Source organism: Rhinoraja longicauda, chromosome 2 (assembly GCF_053455715.1).
Source record: "Rhinoraja longicauda isolate Sanriku21f chromosome 2, sRhiLon1.1, whole genome shotgun sequence".
Classification (NCBI taxonomy): domain Eukaryota; kingdom Metazoa; phylum Chordata; class Chondrichthyes; order Rajiformes; family Arhynchobatidae; genus Rhinoraja; species Rhinoraja longicauda.
Window position 1 is genome coordinate 7244473 of NC_135954.1, and position 21377 is coordinate 7265849.

The window sequence follows — 21377 nt, forward strand, 5'->3', positions numbered from 1 at the left end:
CCGAGCCCGGACCGACCAGCGATCACCGCACATTAACACTATCCTACACACACTGGGGACAATTCAAGCCAATTAACCAAGCCAATTAAAGGTTTACCAAAATCCTCAAGAGATATTCAAGCAATCAGGCTCTGGATTCAAGCAGCTTATTGTATTGTACACATAGCAGAAAAACTTAACCTCACAGCAGTTCATTTAAGTTTTGAGACGCCAAGTCTTATTTAATTTCAAACTTCACGCCAGTTCTGCATTAAATCTAAACAACTCCCAAAGTCTTTATATTTAAATCTTGCCCTCTCTCAATCTTCTTGCATTCAATGCCAAAATGTTTCAAAATCCAGAACTAATTTGCCACTTTTCTCTGGAGCAGTTTAGTTTCTTATTTGTAAGAGCAGAATTAGGCCATTCGGCCCATCGAGTCTACTCCGCCAGTCAATCATGGCTGATCTATCTCTCCCTCTCAACACCATTCTCCTGCCTTCACTCCGTCAGTTATCAGTTCAGTTTATTGTCACGTGTACCGAGGTACAGTGAAAAGCTTGTGTTGCGTGCTGACCAGTCAGCGAAAAGACAATACATTTGAGCTGTCCACAGTGTACAGATACATGATCGAGGGAATAACGTGAATCATGCTTAGTGCAAGGTAAAGCCAGTAAAGTCCCATCAAAGATAGTCCAAGAGTCTCCAATGAGGTAGATAGGAATCCGAAGAAGGGTCTCGACCCCAAATGTCACCCATTCCTTCTCTCCAGAGATGCTGCCTGAGTTACTCCAACATTTTGTGTCTATCTTCGAGGAAGATACTAGTTCAGGACTGCTCTCTGGTTGTGGTAGGATGGTTCAGTTGCCTGATAACAGCTGGGAAGAAACTGTTGCTGAATCTGGAGGTGTGCGTTTTCACTCACGTGTAATTTGAACATATTCTAAATGCGGGTTTATCATTTAATTAAAATAGCACATTTGCATTTTTAATTAAATTCCTCAGCATGCAGCTGTTACTTTATTAATGTGGTTTAATGATCCTACACGGAAAGGGTTGGAATGAGTGTTAAAATAAGGACAGAGGTTATTTTGGATAATCATTTTATTACTCTGTGACTCAAAGACCTTTAGACAGAGTTATGGATAGGGAGGCTTTTGAGTGCGATGGGCCAAATGCAGGCAAATGGGATTAGCCTTAGGTGGTGCAACGGTAGAGGTACTGCCTTATATTTGTAAGTTATCCTTGGATTACTTTAGATTAGTTCAGCTTAGACATACAGCGCAGAAACAGGCCCTTCGGCCCACCGAGTCCGCGCCGACCAGCGATCCCCGCACACTAACACTATCCTACACCCACTGGGGGCAATTTACATTTATACCAAGCCAATTTACTTACAAACCTGTACGTCTTTGGCCCGGACACTGTAGGCCCGGACACTGTAGGTCCGGACACTGTAGGCCCGGGGGCCGCTGTAGGCCCGGACAGTGAAGGCCCGGAGGGCCGGGCGCCGCCTGACAGAGGTTGCGTAGCAACCCGCCTGCCGGCCCGGTCGGCCACCATTGGTGGAGCGGGAGCACGTGGCCGCTGGCTGGGCGAGGTCACGTGGGGCGGTGACGTCACCTTTTGTCCCTGATTTGAGAGTGAGAAGGTTTTGGCAACCCTAAGGTACATGGATATGTAAGGATCGGGATACGGGCCAAACTCAGGCAGGTGGGACGAGTGTAGTTGGGGCATCTTGGTCAGTGTGGGCAAAAGTTGGGCCGAAGGACCTGTATCCACGCTGTGTCACTCTATGTCTCTGTGACCCATACTGTGGTAGAATCTGTATGATCATCAACTTCCTTGGAACACGCAGGACTGGAATGGAAACAACTCATTCTCTTTCCCAAGGGACAGAGTAAGAACCAGCAGCTTGCTTATCCATGCACTAAAACGTGGCGTATTTATAGTTTTAAGAAAATCACGAGTCAGAAAGTTATTGATTAATGTTTAGCTTTTTCCATGCAGCTAAATTATCTGAACAACTTCATAAGTTCATAAATTGTAGGAGCAGAATTAGGCCATTCGGCCCATCAAGTCTACTCCGCCATTCAATCATGGCTGATCTATCTCTCTCTCTCAACCCCATTCTCCTGCCTTCTCCCCATAACCCCTGACACCATTCCGTACTAATCAAGAATCTATCTATCTCTGCCTTAAAAATATCCATTGACTTGGCCTCCACAGCCGTCTGTGGCAATGAGTTCCACAGATTCACCAACCTCTGACTAAAGAAATTCCTCCGCATCTCCTTCCTAAAGGAACGTCCTTTAATTCTGAGGCTGTGACCTCTGGTCCTAGACTCTCCCACTAGTGGAAACATCCTCTCCACATCCACTCTATCCAGGCCTTTCACTATTCTGTAAGCTTCGATAGTGCTCTGTAACTTCATGGCATTAATATTTATTTCAGTTTTTAGTCATTGTTTAATAGCCTTTATAATGGTGCCAGAGTACAGTGATGTTTTGCCAGCAGCTTCTTGCAAAGCAACAGGAATTAATAATTTCATTCTTCTAATGGGGGGAGGATGTTTCCACTGATGGGAGAGTCTAGGACTAGAGGTCACAGCCTCAGAATTAAAGGACGTTCCTTTCGGAAGGAGATGAGGAGGAATTTCTTTAGTCAGGGGGTCTTTAGGTGAATCTGTGGAATTCATTGCCACAGAAGGCTGTGGAGGCCAAGTCAGTGGTTATTTTTAAGGCAGAGATAGATAGATTCTTGATCAGTACGGGTGTCAGGGGTTTTGGGGAGAAGGCAGGAGAATGGGGTTAGGGAGGGAGAGATAGACCAACCGGGATTGAATGGCGGAGTGGACTTGATGGGCCGAATGGCCAAATTCTGCTTCTATCTCTTATGACCTCATGCCGATACACAATTAAATACTCTTGACTCCTGCTATGAAACTTTTCTAAGTTTGCAAAGGGTTAAACTCTGTTCTTGGGCTATTTATCGCGGACTTTGTGCTTTAGGGTGCAACTTTCCTAGTCAGTTAGTTAATTGGAAAGAAGTAATGAACTTGGCCAGAAAGGAGCGCATGATCAAATATTTATTACGACAACAACAACAACAAAACAATACTTTTATTACAGACTCAGGGTCCAAATAAAATACAATAAATTACATACAGAAGCACAATAAATAGACAATAGACAATAGGTGGAGGAGTAGCCTCCTATTCACATACAAAGCCCTAAACGGGCTTCCCCCCCCCCCCCATATCAAAATTCTTCTAACCCACCACTTTATCTCCAGGTCCCTCAGATCGGCCGACTTGGGGCTACTCACTATCCCGCGGTCTAGGCTTAAGCTCAGGGGTGACCGCGCTTTTGCGGTTGCAGCTCCTAGACTGTGGAACAGCATCCCTCTCCCCATCAGAACTGCCCCCTCCATCCACTCCTCTAAGTCCAGGCTCAAAACCTATTTCTACTCCCTAGCGTTTGAGGCCCTCTGAGGGGGCGCTGTGAACTGTTTATGTATGTGCTGTTACGTATGTGTGCCCTTTGTATGTTCGTTTCTTAGTACCTGAACTGATGTACAGCACTTTGGTCAACGTGGGTTGTTTTTAAATGTGCTATACAAATAAAATTGACTTGACTTGACTTGACTAGGCCATTCAGCCCTTGGAGCCAGCAAAAATTACATACAAAAGAAGCGAAATAAATTACATACAAAAGAACAATATATGGTTAAAAATCAGTGTCCTACAACTATACCAATGTCTACACAGCTGGGATTGGTAGCGTGTGGTGCTAAACCTTATGTTTGATAAGGCCAAGATGATCTCATTTTCAGAGTCATTAATGCGGCAAATAGATTTACACAATTTTGTCATTTTATTTCATTTTGTGAGTGTAGCAATTTTAATTATTAACATTAGTTATCGGACTTCAGTGATATGTCTTGGCACTAAAATGATGTAGCCTTTATCCTTTTCCCTGTGCACTGTGGATGATTTGATTATGTTGTGTAGGAAGGAACTACAGATGCTGGTTTACTCCGGAGATAGTCACAAAATGCCGGGGTAAACTCAGGCAGCATCTCTGGAGACAAGGAATAGGCGACGTTTCGGGTTGGGACCCTTCTTCATTCAGACTGAGAGTCAGTGGGGGAGGGAGACTAGAGGCACGGAAAGGTTCAGAACAAATCAGAGCCGGCGCCGATGGCCAGCGACAGGTGGAGCCCACAATGGTCCATTGTTGGCTGTGGTGGAGGTGATAACGAGGGGATATGAACAGTGAAACTAGCAGGACCACTGGGGTGGTGGATAGACGGAATGCAAGGGTTACTTGAAATTAGAGATATCAGGAGTCATACCGCTGGGGTGTAAGCCACCCAAGCGAGATATGAGGTGCTGTTCCTCCAATTTGCGCTGGGCATCACTCTGACAATGGAGGAGGCCCAGGACAGAGAGGTCAGTGTGGGAGTGGGAGGGAGAGTTAAAGTGCTGAGCCACCGGGAGATCGCGTAGGCCAAGGCGGCCTGAGCGTAGGTGTATAGAAACATGGAAATCTAGAAAATAGGTGCAGGAGTAGGCCATTCGGCCCTTCGAGCCAGCACCGCCATTCCATATGATCGTGGCTGATCATCCAAAATCAGTACCCCGTTCCTGCTTTTTCCCCCACAATCCCTTGTTTCCGTTGGCCCAAAGAGCTAAATCCAACTCTCTCTTGAAAATGTTCACGTATAGCCTTTTATTTCACTGGGTAGCACGCGAAAAAAAAACCCGTTTCATATGTACCTCGGTACGCATGACAATCAGAAACCAAATGAAATAAAGCTGATCACATTTTCTCTCATTCCATGCCCAGCCACTGGAGTCGCTATCTCTCGCCGATTCGAAGTTGAAGACCGAATTGACGATAATAATCAATGCTTTGGGAAGCAACTCGTCATTAACCAAGGTGGACATTAGTGGGAATGGAATGGGAGATATTGGTGCCAAGATGCTGGGAAAAGCACTACAGATTAACACCAAGCTCAGGTAAGAATTACAGACCGCTAATGATTTTTATTCTGGTTATTCCGGTTATATTGCTACGTGGGTTTATCAATTTAGTTTGGTTTATTTAGTTTAGAGATACAGCGCGGAAACAGGCCCTTCGGCCCACCAGGTCCGCGCCGACCGGCGATCCCCGCACACTAACACTGCCCCACACCCACTTGGGAGAATTTTTACATTTACCAAGCCAATTAACCTACATACCCGTACGTCTTTGGAGTGTGGGAGGAAACCGAAGATCTCGGAGAAAACCCACGCAGGTCACGGGGACAACGTACAAACTCCGTACAGACGGCGCCTGTAGTCAGGATCGAACCCTGGTCTCCGGCGCTGCATTCGCTGTAACATAGAAACATAGAAAATAGGTGCAGGAGTAGGCCATTCGGCCCTTCGAGCCTGCACCGCCATTCAATATGATCATGGCTGATCATCCAGCTCAGTAGCCTGTACCTGCCTTCTCTCCATACCCCCTGATCCCTTTAGCAAAAAGGGCCACATCTAACTCCCTCTGAAATATAGCCAATGAACTGGCCTCAACTACCTTCTGTGGCAGAGAATTCCACAGACTCACCACTCTGTGTGAAGAAATGTTTTCTCGTCTCGGTTATAAAAAACTTCCCCCTTATCCTTAAGCTGTGACCCCTGGTTCTGGACTCCCCCAACATCGGGAACAATCTTCCCGCATCTTGCCTCTCCAACCCCTTAAGAATTTTATATGTTTCAATAAGATCCCCCCTCAGTCTTCTAAATTCCAGCGAGTACAAGCCCAGTCTATCCAGTCTTTCCTCATATGAAAGTCCCGCCATCCCAGGGATCAATCTGGTGAACCTTCTCTGTACTCCCTCTAAGGCAAGAATGTCTTTCCTCAGGTTAGGAGACCAAAACTGCACACAATACTCCAGGTGCGGTCTCACCAAGGCCCTGTACAACTGCAGCAGAACCTCCCTGCTCCTAAACTCAAATCCTCTTGCTATGAATGCCAACATACCATTCACTTTCTTCACTGCCTGCTGCACCTGCATGCTTGCTTTCAAAGACTGGTGCACCATGACACCCAGGTCACGTTGCATCTCCCCTTCTCCCAATCGGTCACCATTCAGGTAATACTCTGCTTTCCTGTTCTTGCCGTCAAAGTGGATAACCTCACATTTATCCACATTATATTGCATCTGCCATGCATTTGCCCACTCGCCTAATCTATCCAAGTCACTCTGCAGCCTCCTAGCATCCTCCTCGCAGCTAACACTGCCACCCAGCTTCGTGTCATCCGCAAACTTAGAGATGTTGCATTCAATTCCCTCGTCCAAATCATTAATATACACTGTAAATAACTGGGGTCCCAGCACTGAGCCTTGCGGTACCCCACTAGTCACTGCCTGCCATTCCGAAAAGGACCCGTTTATTCCTACTCTTTGCTTCCTGTCCGCCAACCAATTTTCTATCCACCTCAACACTGAACCCTCAATACCGTGTGCTTTAAGTTTGTACACCAATCTCCTATGTGGGACCTTGTCGAAGGCCTTCTGAAAGTCCAGATATAACACATCGACTGGTTCTCCCTTATCCACTCTACTAGTTACATCCTCGAAAAATTCTATAAGATTCGTCAGACATGATTTGCCTTTGGTAAATCCATGCTGACTTTGTCCGATGATTTCACCACTTTCCAAATGTGATGCTATCACATCTTTAATAACTGACTCTAGCATTTTCCCCACTACCGATGTTAGGCTAACTGGTCTATAATTCCCTGTTTTCTCTCTCCCTCCCTTTTTAAAAAGTGGGGTTACATTAGACAATAGACAATAGACAATAGGTGCGGGAGTAGGCCATTCAGCCCTTCGAGCCAGCACCGCCATTCAATGCGATCATGGCTGATCACTCTCAATCAGTACCCCGTTCCCGCCTTCTCCCCATACCCCCTCACTCCGCTATCCTTAAGAGCTCGATCCAGCTCTCTCTTGAAAGCATCCAACGAACTGGCCTCCACTGCCTTCTGAGGCAGAGAATTCCACACCTTCACCACTCTCTGACTGAAAAAGTTCTTCCTCATCTCCGTTCTAAATGGCCTACCCCTTATTCTTAAACTGTGGCCCCTTGTTCTGGACTCCCCCAACATTGGGAACATGTTTCCTGCCTCTAATGTGTCCAATCCCCTAATTATCTTATATGTTTCAATAAGATCCCCCCTCATCCTTCTAAATTCCAGTGTATACAAGCCTAATTGCTCCAGCCTTTCAACATACGACAGTCCCGCCATTCCGGGAATTAACCTGGTGAACCTACGCTGCACGCCCTCAATAGCAAGAATATCCTTCCTCAAATTTGGAGACCAAAACTGCACACAGTACTCCAGGTGCGGTCTCACCAGGGCCCGGTACAACTGTAGAAGGACCTCTTTGCTCCTATACTCAACTCCTCTTGTTATGAAGGCCAACATTCCATTGGCTTTCTTCACTGCCTGTTGTACCTGCATGCTTCCTTTCAATGACTGATGCATTAGGACACCCAGATCTCATTAAACATCCCCTCTTCCTAACTTGACACCATTCAGATAATAATCTGCCTTTCTATTCTTACTTCCAAAGTGAATAACCTCACACTTATCTACATTAAACTGCATCTGCCATGTATCCGCCCACTCACACAACCTGTCCAAGTCACCCTGCAGCCTTATTGCATCTTCCTCACAATTCACATTACCCCCCAGCTTAGTATCATCTGCAAATTTGCTAATGGTACTTTTAATCCCTTCATCTAAGTCATTAATGTATATCGTAAATAGCTGGGGTCCCAGCACCGAACCTTGCGGTACCCCACTGGTCACTGCCTGCCATTCCGAAAGGGACCCATTTATCCCCACTCTTTGCTTTCTATCTGTCAACCAATTTTCTATCCATGTCAGTACCCTAGCCCCAATACCATGTGCTCTAATTTTGCCCACTAATCTGCTATGTGGGACCTTGTCGAAGGCTTTCTGAAAGTCGAGGTACACCACATCCACTGACTCTCCCCTGTCAATTTTCCTAGTTACATCCTCAAAAAATTCCAGTAGATTTGTCAAGCCTGATTTCCCCTTCGTAAATCCATGCTGACTCGGAATGATCCTGTTACTGCTATCCAAATGCTCAGCAATTTCGTCTTTTATAATTGACTCCAGCATCTTCCCCACCACTGATGTCAGACTAACTGGTCTATAATTACCCGTTTTCTCTCTCCCTCCTTTCTTAAAAAGTGGGATAACATTTGCTATCCTCCAATCCACAGGAACTGATCCTGAATCTATAGAACATTGAAAAATGATCTCCAATGCTTCCACTATTTCTAGAGCCACCTCCTTAAGTACCCTGGGATGCAGACCATCAGGCCCTGGGGATTTATCAGCCTTCAGTCCCATCAGTCTACCCAAAACCATTTCCTGCCTAATGTGGATTTCCTTCAGTTCCTCCATCACCCTAGGTTCTCCGGCCCCTAGAACATTTGGGAGATTGTGTGTATCTTCCTCAGTGAAGACAGATCCAAAGTAACGGTTTAACTCGTCTGCCATTTCTTTGTTCCCCATAATAAATTCCCCTGCTTCTGTCTTCAAGGGACCCACATTTGCCTTGACTATTTTTTTCCTCTTCACGTACCTAAAAAAACTTTTGCTATCCTCCTTTATATTATTAGCTAGTTTACCCTCGTACCTCATCTTTTCTCCCCGTATTGCCTTTTTAGTTAACTTTTGTTGCTCTTTAAAAGAGTCCCAATCCTCTGTCTTCCCACTCTTCTTTGCTATGTTATACTTCCTCTCCTTAATTTTTATGCTGTCCTTGATTTCCCTTGTCAGCCACAGGTGTCTCTTACTCCCCTTAGAGTCTTTCCGCCTCTTTGGGATAAATTGTTCCTGCAACCTCTGCATTATTCCCAGGAATACCTGCCATTGCTGTTCTACCGTCTTCCCTGCTAGGGCCTCCTTCCAGTCAATTATGGCCAGCTCCTGCCTCATGCCTCTGTAATCCCCTTTGCTATACTGTAATACTGACACTTCCGATTTTCCCTTCTGCCTTTCCATTGGCTACCCTCCAGTCCTCAGGAACTACTCCAGAATTTAAGGGTTTTGAAAAATTATCACTAATGCATCCACTATTTCTGAGGCTACTTCCTTAAGCACTCTGGGATGCAGCCTATCTGGCCCTGGGGATTTATCTGCCTTTAATCCATATAATTTACCTAACACCACTTCCCGACTAACCTGGATTTCCCTCAGTTCCTCCATCTCATTAGACCCCCGGTCCCCCGCTATTTCCGGCAGACGGTTTATGTCTTCCTTAGTGAAGACAGAACCAAAGTATTTGTTCAATTGGTCTGCCATCTCCTTGTTCCCTATGATCAATTCACCTGTTTCCGACTGCAAGGGACCTACATTTGTCTTAACTAATCTTTTTCTCTTGACATATCTATAAAAGCTTTTGCAGTCAGTTTTCAATGTTCCTTGCCAGTTTTCCCTCATAAACTATTTTCCCTTTCCTAATTAAGCCCTTTGTCCTCCTCTGCTGGACTCTGAATTTCTCCCAGTCCTCTGGTATGCTACTTTTTCTGGCTAATCTGTATGCTTCATCTTTTGTTTTAATACTATCCTTGATTTCCCTTGTTAGCCACGGATGCACTACCTTTCCTGGTTTGTTCTTTTGCCAAACTGGGATGAACACTTGTTGTAGTTCATCCATGCGACCTTTAAATGCCTTCCATTGCATGTCCACTGTCAACCCTTTCAGCATCAATCGCCAGTCTATCTTGGACAATTCACGCCTCATACCCTCAAAGTTACCTTTCTTTAAGTTCAGAACACTTGTTTCTGTATTGACTTTGTCACTCTCCATCCTAATGAAGAACTCTACCATATTATGATCACTCTTGCCCAAGGGGCCTCGCACAACAAGACTGCTAACTAACCCTTCCTCATTACTCAATACCCAGTCTAGAATGGCCTGTTCTCTCGTTGGTTCCTCGACATGTTGGTTTAGAAAACCATCTCTCAAACATTCCAAGAAATCCTCTTCCTCAGCACCCCTGCCAGTTTGGTTCACCCAATCTATATGTAGATTGAAGTCACCCATTATAACTGCTGCACCTTTAGTGCACGCATTTCTAATTTCCTGCTTGATGCCATCCCCAACCTCACTACTGCTGTTAGGTGGCCTGTACACAACTCCCACTAGCGTTTTCTGCCCCTTAGTGTTTCGTAGCTCTACCCATATCGATTCCACTTCCTCCAAGCTAATGTCCTTCCTTTCCACTGCTTTAATCTCCTCTCTAACCAGTAACGCTACCCCACCTCCTTTTCCTTTCTGTCTATTCCGCCTGAATATAGAATATCCCTGGATGTTGAGCTCCCAGCCTTGGTCACCCTGGAGCCATGTCTCCGTAATCCCAACTATATCATAATCATTAATAACTATCTCCACATTTAATTCATCCACCTTATTACGTATACTCCTTGCATTGAGACACAAAGCCTTCAGGCTTGTTTTTACAACTCTCTTACCCCTTATACAATTATGTTGAAACTCTGACTAGCACGTGGCACTGGTAGTAATCCAGAGATTATTACCTTTGAGGTCCTACTTTTAAGTTTATCTCCTAGCTCTCTAAATTCACCTTGTAGGACCTCATCCCGTTTTTTACCTAAATAGTTGGTGCCAATGTGCACCACGACAACTGGCTGCTCACCCTCCCCCTCCAGAATGTCCTGCAGCCGCTCAGAGATATCCCTGACCCTTGCACCAGGGAGGCAACATACCATCCTGGAGTCTCGTTTGCGGCCGCAGAAACGCCTATCTATTCCCCTTACAATTGAATCCCCTATCACTATAGCCCTTCCACTCTTTTTCCTCCCCTCTTTTGCCGCAGAGCCACCCACGGTGCCATGAACTTGGCTGCTGCTGCCTTCCCCTGATGAGGCATCTCCCCCAACAGTATCCAAAATGGCATATCTGTTTAGGAGGGAGATGACTGCAGGGGACTCCTGCATTACCTGCCTACTGCTACGCTGGCTAGTGGCCACCCGTTTCCTTTCTGTCCGCTTATCTTTTACCTGTGGTGTGGCCAACTCACTATACGTGCTATTCACGACCTTCTCAGCATCGTGGATGCTCCAGAATGAGTCCAACCGCAGCTCCAACCGTTCAATGCGGTTTGCCAGGAGCTGCAGCTGGACACACTTCCTGCACATGTAGTCATCAGGGACACCAACAATATCCCTGATCTCCCACATGTTGCAGGATGAGCAATCCACGGGGCCGATCTCATCTGACATGTCTTACCCCCAAATTAAATCAAATCCCTCTTAATCCTTTAAACTGTACCTTTACTAAAAAGCACTGAACCCTTAACTCACCGAACCCTTAACTCACCGAACCCTGAACTCACCGAACCCTTAACTCACCGAACCCTTAACTCACCGAACCCTTAACTCACCGAACCCTGAACTCACCGAACCCTTAACTCACCGAACCCTTAACTCACTGAACCCTTAACTCACTGAACCCTTAACTCACGGAACCCTTAACTCACCGAACCCTTAACTCACTGAACCCTTAACTCACTGAACCCTTAACTCACTGAATCCTTAACTCACCGAACCCTTAACTCACTGAACCCTTAACTCACTGAACCCTTAACTCACCGAACCCTTAACTCACTGAACCCTTAACTAAAAGTACGAACAAAAAGCAGAAATACAACCCCGGGGTTACGCCCAATCAGCTGCTTCCTCTAGTCCGCTTCCAACAATCAGCGGTTTCCTCCAGAACACTTCTTTTAAAGTGTGTGGGAACGTTTTTATCTCCAACCGCTCCTGGGCCCCGCCCGGACACTGCTCCAACCGCCTCCAACCGCTCCTGGGCCCCGCCCGGACACTGCTCCAACCGCCTCCAACCGCTCCTGGGCCCCGCCCGGACACTGCTCCAACCGCCTCCAACCGCTCCTGGGCCCCGCCCGGACGCTGCTCCAACCGCCTCCAACCGCTCCTGGGCCCCGCCCGGACACTGCTCCAACCGCCTCCAACCGCTCCTGGGCCCCGCCCGGACGCTGCTCCAACCGCCTCCAACCGCTCCTGGGCCCCGCCCGGACACTGCTCCAACCGCCTCCAACCGCTCCTGGGCCCCGCCCGGACGCTGCTCCAACCGCCTCCAACCGCTCCTGGGCCCCGCCCGAACACTGCTCCAACCGCCTCCAACCGATCCTGGGCCTCGCCCGGACACTGCTCCAACCGCCTCCAACCGCTCCTGGGCCCCGCCCGGACGCTGCTCCAACCGCCTCCAACCGCTCCTGGGCCCCGCCAGGACACTGCTCCAACCGCCTCCAACCGCTCCTGGGCCCCGCCCGGACACTGCTCCAACCGCCTCCAACTGCTCCTGGGCCCCGCCCGGACGCTGCTCCAACCGCCTCCAACCGCTCCTGGGCCCCGCCCGGACACTGCTCCAACCGCTCCTGGGCCTCTGTGTGAACAAGCCCCGCGCTGGGTTTTTAAACCTACTGCCCGGACGCTGCTCCAACCGCCTCCAACCGCTTCTGGGCCTCTCCAGAAGGCAGCAACTCTACCGCTGCGCCACCATGATCGCCTTTAGTTTATAGATACAGATACAGATGAGCTGTGCCGAACATTGAGACCAAAACATTCAAGCCTTGAATCTAGCCGAGCCAACATTGTACTCGACAAACCAAAATAGTTTTGTTTAATTTAGAGATACAGCGCAGAAACGGCCCTTCGGCCCACCGAGTCTGTGCCGACCAGCCATCCCCGCACATTAACACTAGTCTACACACACTATTTTACACATACACCAAGCCAATTAACCTACAAGCCTGTATGTCTTTGGGGTGTGGGAGGAAACCGGAGATCCTGGAGGAAACCCACGCAGGTCACGGGGACAACGTACAAACTCCGTACGGACAGCACCCGTAGTCGGGATCGAACCCGGGTCTCCGGCGCTGTGAGGCAGCAGCTGTACCCTGATGCCACCATGCTGCCCTTATTATAAGAGTTACTTCTTAATTTGCTAACCTTGTGGAGTATTCGCGTAACAAGGAGAGAAATGAAGGCGAGTTTATTGCGGGCGGCACGGTGGCGCAGCGGGAGAGTTGCTGCCTTAGATTGCTTGCAGCGCCAGAGACCCCGGTTCGATCCTGACTACGGGCGCCGTCTGTACGGAGTTTGTACGCTCTCCCCGTGACCTGCGTGGGTTTTCTCCGGGTTCTCCGGTTTCCTCCCACACTCCAAAGACGTGCAGGTTTGAAGGTTAATTGGTATTTGTGCATTGTAAATTGTCCCTAGTGTGTGTCGGATAGTGTTAGTGTGTGGGGGTCGCTGGTCGGCACGGACTCGGTGGGCCGAAGGGCCTGTTTCTGTGATGTATCTTTAAAGTCTGTTGTAAAGTGCTGTGAAAACCTTGCTTGCAGCTGCATCAGGGGCTTCTAGACTCAGACAACACACGGAACATAATTTAGTTTTTTAGTTTAGTTTCGAGATACAGCGCGGGAACAGGCCCTTCAGCCCACCGAGTCCATGCCGACCAGTGATCCCCGCACACCAACACTATCCTCCACATGCTAGGGAACATTTCACAATTTTACCAAAGCCAATTAATCTACAAACCTTTGGAGTGTGGGAGGAAATTGAAGATCTCGGAAAAAACCCACGCCGGTCACGGGGAGAACGTACAAACTCCGTACAGACAGCACCCGTAGTCAGGATCGAACCTGAGTCTCTGGTGCTGTAAGCGCTGTAAAGCACCAATGCAGGAGAGGTTTGGGCCCAACGGTTCCACTTGGTCTAGTTATACATAAATTGTACACTACAACCAAAATGAAGGAGCCGAAAGAAAAAAACTGTCTGAGGAAGGGTCTCGACCCGAAACGTCACCCACTTCTCTAAGAATGTAAGTTGAAGCTAAAGTTTGTAAATTGTTCCTAGTGTTTGGGACAGCGCTAGTGTACGGGGCGATCGCTGGCCGGCGCGGACCCGGAGGGCCGAAGGGCTTGTTTCCGCGCTGTATCTTTAAAGTAAAGTCTTATGGTAAAGTCCCAGAGCATCAATAGACAATAGACAATAGGTGCAGGAGGAGGCCATTCGGCCCTTCGAGCCAGCACCACCATTCAATGTGATCATGGCTGATCATTCTCAATCAGTACCCCGTTCCTGCCTTCTCCCCATACCCCCTGACTCCGCTATCCTTAAGAGCTCTATCTAGCTCTCTCTTAAATGCATTCAGAGAATTGGCCTCCACTGCCTTCTGAGGCAGAGAATTCCACAGATTCACAACTCTCTGACTGAAAAAGTTTTTCCTCATCTCAGTTCTAAATGGCCTACCCCTTATTCTTAAACTGTGGCCCCTTGTTCTGGACTCCCCCAACATTGGGAACATGTTTCCTGCCTCTAACGTGTCCAACCCCTTAATAATCTTATACGTTTCGATAAGATCCCCTCTCATCCTTCTAAATTCCAGTGTATACAAGCCTAGTCGCTCCAGTCTTTCAACATACGACGGTCCCGCCATTCCGGGAATTAACCTAGTAAACCTACGCTGCACGCCCTCAATAGCAAGAATCTATCTTCAAACTATACGAATCAGCTTGTAAATGAGCTCGGAGATTGTGCAGTGATTTTCCAGCAGGAGCAGCTAAATCAAGGGTTAGAGTGAAGCATGAGAGAGGATTGTAATGTTCAGCTGTGAATGTCACGGGTTATTTGAGTCTCACCAAGGGACATTGGATGAAGCTAATTAAAATCGCGGCTGATGTAGTTTAAACAGCTACCATTTTCAGACTGATGCTCTGGGACTTTACCATAAGACTTTACTTTAAAGATACAGCGCGGAAACAAGCTCTTCGGCCCTCCGAGTCCACGCCGGCCAGCGATCGCCCCGTACACTAGCGCTGTCCCAAACACTAGGAACAATGTACAAACTTTAGCTTCAACACACATTCTTAGAAAACACAGAAAATAGGTGCAGGAGAAGGCCAATCGGCCCTTCGAGCCAGCACCGCCATTCAATACGATCATGGCTGATCATCCACGATCAGGACCCCGTTCCTGCTTTTTCCCCATATCCCTTGATTCCTTTAGCCCAAAGAGCTAAATCCAACTCTCTCTTGAAAACATCCAGTGAATCGGCCTCCACTGCCTTCTGTGGTGGAGAATTCCACAGATTCACAACTCTCTGGGTGAAAAGGTTTTTCCTCATCTCAATAGACAATAGACAATAGGTGCAGGAGTAGGCCATTTGGCCCTTCGAGCCAGTACCGCCATTCAATGTGATCTCAGTCCTAAATGGCCTGCCTACCCCTTATTCTTAAATTCAACTTACAATCTTTTGGCTTGCAATCTTCAGCTTTAGTTTAGTTTGGAGATACAGCACGGAACTAGGCCCTTCGACCCACAGAGTCCGTGATGACCAGCGATCACCTCATACACGAGCACTATCCTACACACCAGGGACGATTTACAATCTTTAGCCTCAGCTTATAATCTTTAGCTCACAATCATTAGCTTTAGTTTAGAGATACAGCGCAGAAACCGCGGCCCACCGCATCCGCGCCGACCAGCGGTCACACCGTACACTATCACCACCCTACACACCAGGGCCAATATACAATCTTTACCTTCAGCTTACAATCTTTAGCTTTAGACAATAGACAATGGATAATAGACAATAGGTGCAGGAGTAGGCCATTCAGCCCTTCGAGCCAGCACCGCCATTCAATGTGATCATGGCTGATCATTCTCAATCAGTACCCCGTTCCTGCCTTCTCCCCATACCCCCTGATTCCGCTATCCCTAAGAGCTCTATCTAGCTCTCTGTTGAAAGCATCCAGAGAATTGGCCTCCACTGCCTTCTGAGGCAGAGAATTCCACACATTCACAACTCTCTGACTGAAAAAGTTTTTCCTCATCTCAGTTCTAAATGGCCTACCCCTTATTCTTAAACTGTGGCCCCTTGTTCTGGACTCCCCCAACATTGGGAACATGTTTCCTGCCTCTAACGTGTCCAACCCCTTAATAATCTTATACGTTTCGATAAGATCTCCTCTCATCCTTCTAAATTCCAGTGTATACAAGCCTATAAACTTAGCTTTAGTTAAGTTTAGAGATACAGTGCGGAAACAAGCCCTTCGGCCCACCGAGTCCGCACTGACCGGCGATCCCCCCCTGCGCACTAACACGATCCTACACATACAAGGGACAATTTACAATGTTTGCAGAAGCCAGTGAACCTGCAATGCTGCACGTCTTTGGAGCGTGGGAGGAAACCGGAGCACCCGGAGAAAACTCACAGGGCCGCAGGGAGAAGGTGCAAACTCTGTGCAGGCAGCACCCGTAGTCGGGATGGAACCTGGGTCTCTGGCGCTGTGAGGCGCAACTCTACCGCTGCGCCACCGTGGCCGCCCCACACTGGGGCCACTCTCAGGTAGAGGGGAGACTTGGTAGAAGTACACCGAGCTCACGATGCAGCTCTATCGGACTTTGTTTAGGCTGCAGTCATAGTCATAGACAATAGACAATAGACAATAGGTGCAGGAGGACCCTTTAGTCTTGGCAACACCCTCTAGTCTTGGCAACATCCGCGTAAATCTTTTCTGAACCCTTTCGAGCTCGACGATATCTTTCCTGTAACGCGGTGCCCAGAGCTGAGCGCTTTAGAATATTCTAAGGTTGGAGCATTGCGTGCATTTGGCGCTGCGGCAAGATTCTATGAGCTGCCCGTGTACCGAAGCGTTTCACTGAAATGTCGTTGTCTCTCTTTCTCAACAGGACGGTAATCTGGGACAAGAACAATATTTCCGCGCAGGGCTTCCAGGACATAGCCGTAGCTTTGGAAAAGTAGGTGGCACAGGCAGATTCTTGTTCCTTCAGAGCCGTGAGCAAGTACATGAGTGTGACTGGTCTGGTGACAGTGCATCCATCCCTGAAGCCACAATGTTGAGTCAGTGTCGGCTCCCATCGGTCCCGAACCCCCACTTACTTCCCAAAAGTATCTCGGTGGGGGAGGGTGACACTGTATCTCGGTGGGGGAGGGTGACACCGAGAAAATGGGGGGGGTGGGGGGGGGGGAGCACGGCAGGGTGGGTCATAAATGACAATAGACAATAGGTGCAGGAGGAGGCCATTCGGCCCTTCAGCCAGCACCGCCATTCAATGTGATCATGGCCGATCATCCTCAATCAGTACCCCGTTCCTGCCTTCTCCCCATACCCCCTGACTCCGCTATCCTTAAGAGCTCTATCTAGTTCTCTCTTGAATGCATTCAGAGAATTGGCCTCCACTGCCTTCTGAGGCAGAGAATTCCACAGATTCACAACTCTCTGACTGAAAAAGTTTTTCCTCATCTCAGTTCTAAATGGCCTACCCCTTATTCTTAAACTGTGGCCCCTGGTTCTGGTCTCCCCCAACATTGGGAACAATGATAGGAGCAGAATTAGGCCATCGGCCCGTCGAGTCTACTCCGCCATTCAATCGTGGCTGGTTCATCTCTCCCTCCTCATTCCCATTCTCCTGCCTTCTCCCCGTAACCTCGGTGACACCTGTACTCCACACACTCCACACATCCAAATATGAGCCCAGGAGGGAGATTCTCTGTCAAAGGGAACGTGAAGACCCATGATGGCCATTTTACGAAGATTCATAGAGTGATACAGTGAGGAAACAGGCCCTTCGGCCCAACTCGCCGCTGTAGTCCCGGACAGTGTAGGCCCGGACACTGTAGGCCCGGGGGCCACTGTAGTCCCGGACAGTGTAGGCCCGGACACTGTAGCCCGGGGCCGCTGTAGTCCCGGACAGTGTAGGCCAGGACACTGTAGGCCCGGGGGCCACTGTAGTCCCGGACAGTGTAGGCCCGGACACTGTAGCCCGGGGCCGCTGTAGTCCCGGACAGTGTAGGCCCGGACGGTGTAAGGCCCGGACACTGTAGGCCCGGGGGCCGCTGTAGTCCCGGACATTGTAGGCCAGGACACTGTAGGCCCGGGGGCCACTGTAGGCCCGGGTGCCGCTGTAGTCCCGGACAGTGTAGGCCCGGACACTGTAGCCCGGGGGCCGCTGTAGTCCCGGACAGTGTCGGCCCGGACGGTGTAGGCCCTGACAATGTAGGCCCGGAAGCCTGGGCACCGCCTAACAGAGGTTGCATAGCAACCCGCCTCCCGGCCCGGGCGGCCACCATTAGTGAGGCGGGAGCACATGGCCGCTGGCTGGGTGAGGTTACATGGGGCGCAGGGCGGCGAAGTCACCCTTTGTCCCATATTTGGGAGTGAGGAAGTTGGCAACCCCACATCCTCCAACATATGCTGCCTTGTCTCTTGGAACCCTTGTATATTTGTGGGACTGAAAGCAACATAGATAGGTGAGTGGAAGATGGACACAAAATGCCGGAGTAAATCAGCAGGACAGGCAGCATCTCTGGAGAGAAGGACTGGGTGGCGTTTCGGACGAGACCTTTCTTCAGACTGATGTCAGGGAAAAGGGACTCCCTATTAAATCTTTTCCCCTTCACCTTAAACCTATGTCCCCTGGTTGTCGATTCCCCTACTCTGGGCAAGAGATTCTGTGCGTCTACCAGTCCTCATGTGACATGTTAATTTTAGCTGCTGTAATTCTTCCGTGTCTGTTACCTGGGTTAGTGACATCATAAATTCACAGGTTCCTAAGTGATAGGAGCAGAATCAGGCCATTCAGCCCATCAAGCCTACTATGCGATACAATCGTGGCTGATCTATCTCTCCCTCCTAACCCCATTCTCCCTCCTAACCCCATTCCCCAAAGGGCCGAATGGCCTACTCCTGCACCTATTGTCTGTTGTCTGCAGTCTAATCAAAATAAGCGGTAATTGATATTAACCTGGTGTTCCTTCTTTGCAGGAATTATACCCTGAGGTTCATGCCTATTCCTGTCAATGATGCTTCACAGGCATTGAAGGCTAATCCAGAAAAAACAGAGGAAGCCCTGCAGAAGGTAAACTTGTTCTCCTGCTGTTTCAATAGATAATCGACAATAGGTGCAGGAGTAGGCCATTCGGCCCTTCGAGCTAGCACCACCATTCAATGTGATCATGGCTGATCATTCTCAATCAGTACCCCGTTCCTGCCTTCTCCCCATACCCCCTGACCCCACTATCCTTAAAAGCTCTATCTAGCTCTCTCTTGAATGCATTCAGAGAATTGGCCTCCACTGCCTTTTGAGGCAGCGAATTCCACAGATTTACAACTCTCTGACTGAAAAAGTTTTTCCTCATCTCCGTTCTAAATGGCCTACCCCTTAGGGTGAGAAGGCAGGCACAGGTTACTCATTGTAGATGATCAGCCATGATCGCAATGAATGGTGGTGCTGGCTCGATGGGCCAAATGGCCTCCTCCTGAACCTATTTTCTATGTTTCTCCCATAACCTCTAACACCCTTCAACGGCAAAGAATTCCACAGATTCACCACCCTCTGACTAAAGAAATGTATCCTCATCTCCTTCCTAAAGGAACATCCTTTAATTCTGAGGCTGTGACCTCTAGTCCTAGGCTTTCCTACTAGCGGAAACATTCTCTCCACATCTACTCTATCCAAGCCTTTCGTTATTCTGTATGTTTCAATGAGGTCCCCCCCTCATTCTTCTAAACTCCACCGAGTCAACAACAACCAGCGATCCCTGCAAAGTGACACTATCCTACACACACGAGGGACAATTTACAATTATACCAAGCCAATTAACCTACAAAACTGCACGTCTTTGGAATATGGGATCGAACCCGGGCCTCTGGCGCAGCAAGGCAGTAGCTTAGTTGAGTTTAGTTTAGAGATACAGCGCGGAAACAGGCCCTTCGGCCCACCGGGTCAGCGCCGACCAGCGATCCCCGCACACTAACACTATCCTACACCCACTAAGGACAATGTTCACATTTACCAAGCCAATTAACCTACAAACCTGTACGTCTTTGGAGCGTGGGTGGAAACCAAAGATCTCGGAGAAAACCCACGCAGGTCACGGGGAGAACGTGCAAACTCCGTACAGACAGCGCCCGTAGTCAGGATGGAACCCGGGTCTCCGGCGCTGCATTCGCTGTGAGGCAGCAACTCTACCGCTGCGCCACCGTGCCGCTCTAAATGTCTTTTGTCGTAAACAATATTAACATGTAATGGCCCGAAATATACGGTTAGACTCCGCCCACCCACACTCACCATTCACCATGCTTGGGCAGCACGGTGGCGCAGCGGTAGTGTTGCTGCCTCACAGCGCCGGAGACCCGGGTTCGATCCTGACTACAGGCGCTGTCTGTACGGAGTTTGTACGTTCTCCCCGTGACCTGCGTGGGTTTTCCCCCGGGTGCTCTGGTTACCTACCACACTCCAAAGTCGTGCAGGTTTGTAGATTAATTGGCTTTGGAAAATTTTTTTTATAAATTGTCCCTAGTGTTGGTGTGTGTGTGGGGATCGCCGTCGGTGCGGACTCGGTGGGCCGAAGGGCCTGCGCTTTCTCTCTAAACTAAAACTGAACTAAACCCACAGTTCCTTGGTTCTAAATGCAGTGCTGTGTTGTTTTTCCGTCTTCACTACAGATCGAGAATTATCTTCTGCGGAATCATGAGACAAGGAAGTACCTGCAGGAACAGGCTTACCGGCTACAACAAGGCATTGTCACCAGTACCACCCAACAGGTATGAAATGCAGTCACACCTGAAACCATCCCTCAGGCCGAGCTTACAAACGTTACACTTTACAGATACAGAGATACATGTTTTCAAGAGAGAGTTAGATTTAGCTCTCGGGGCGAACAGAATCAAGGGATATGGGGGGAAAAAGCAGGAACGGGGTACTGATTTTAGATGGTCAGCCATGATCATATTGAATGACGGTGCTGGCTTGAAGGGCCGAATGGCCTACTCCTGCACCTATTTTCTATGTTTATGTTTTTACAGCGCAGAAGCAAGCCCTTTGGCCCACCGAGCCCGCACCAAAACCGGCGATCACCCCGCACACTGGCACTATCCTACACAGTTTCGGGTCTGAACCCATCTTTAGTTTAGTTTAGAAGTACACCGTGGAAACAGGCCCTATGTTTCTACAGCGCGGAAGCAAGCCCTTTGGCCCACCGAGTGGTCCACGCTGACCAGCGGTCACCCGGTACACTAGCACTATCCTACACACACGAGGGACAATTTACAATCTTTACCGAAGCCAATTAACCTGCAGACCTGCATCTCTTTGGAGTGTGGGAGGAAACCGGAGCACCCGGAGAAAACCCACCCAGGTCACAGACAGTGTAGGTCCGGACAGTGTAGGCCCGGACAGTGTAGGCCCGGACACTATAGGCCCGGACTGCGTAGGCCCGGACAGCGTAGG

The 21377-nt window shown here is 48.8% G+C and overlaps 1 protein-coding gene across 1 annotated transcript in view; it reads left to right on the plus strand.

Annotated features, from left to right (window-relative positions):
* LOC144601979 (F-actin-uncapping protein LRRC16A-like) overlaps window positions 1-21377 on the plus strand; it is a 151327-nt gene that overhangs the window by 58100 nt on the left and 71850 nt on the right. The window contains exons 13-16 of the mRNA XM_078414660.1: window positions 4830-5002; window positions 16815-16883; window positions 18911-19004; window positions 20594-20692. Coding sequence (XP_078270786.1) covers window positions 4830-5002; window positions 16815-16883; window positions 18911-19004; window positions 20594-20692 — 435 coding nt within the window. The remainder of the gene's footprint in view (window positions 1-4829; window positions 5003-16814; window positions 16884-18910; window positions 19005-20593; window positions 20693-21377) is intronic.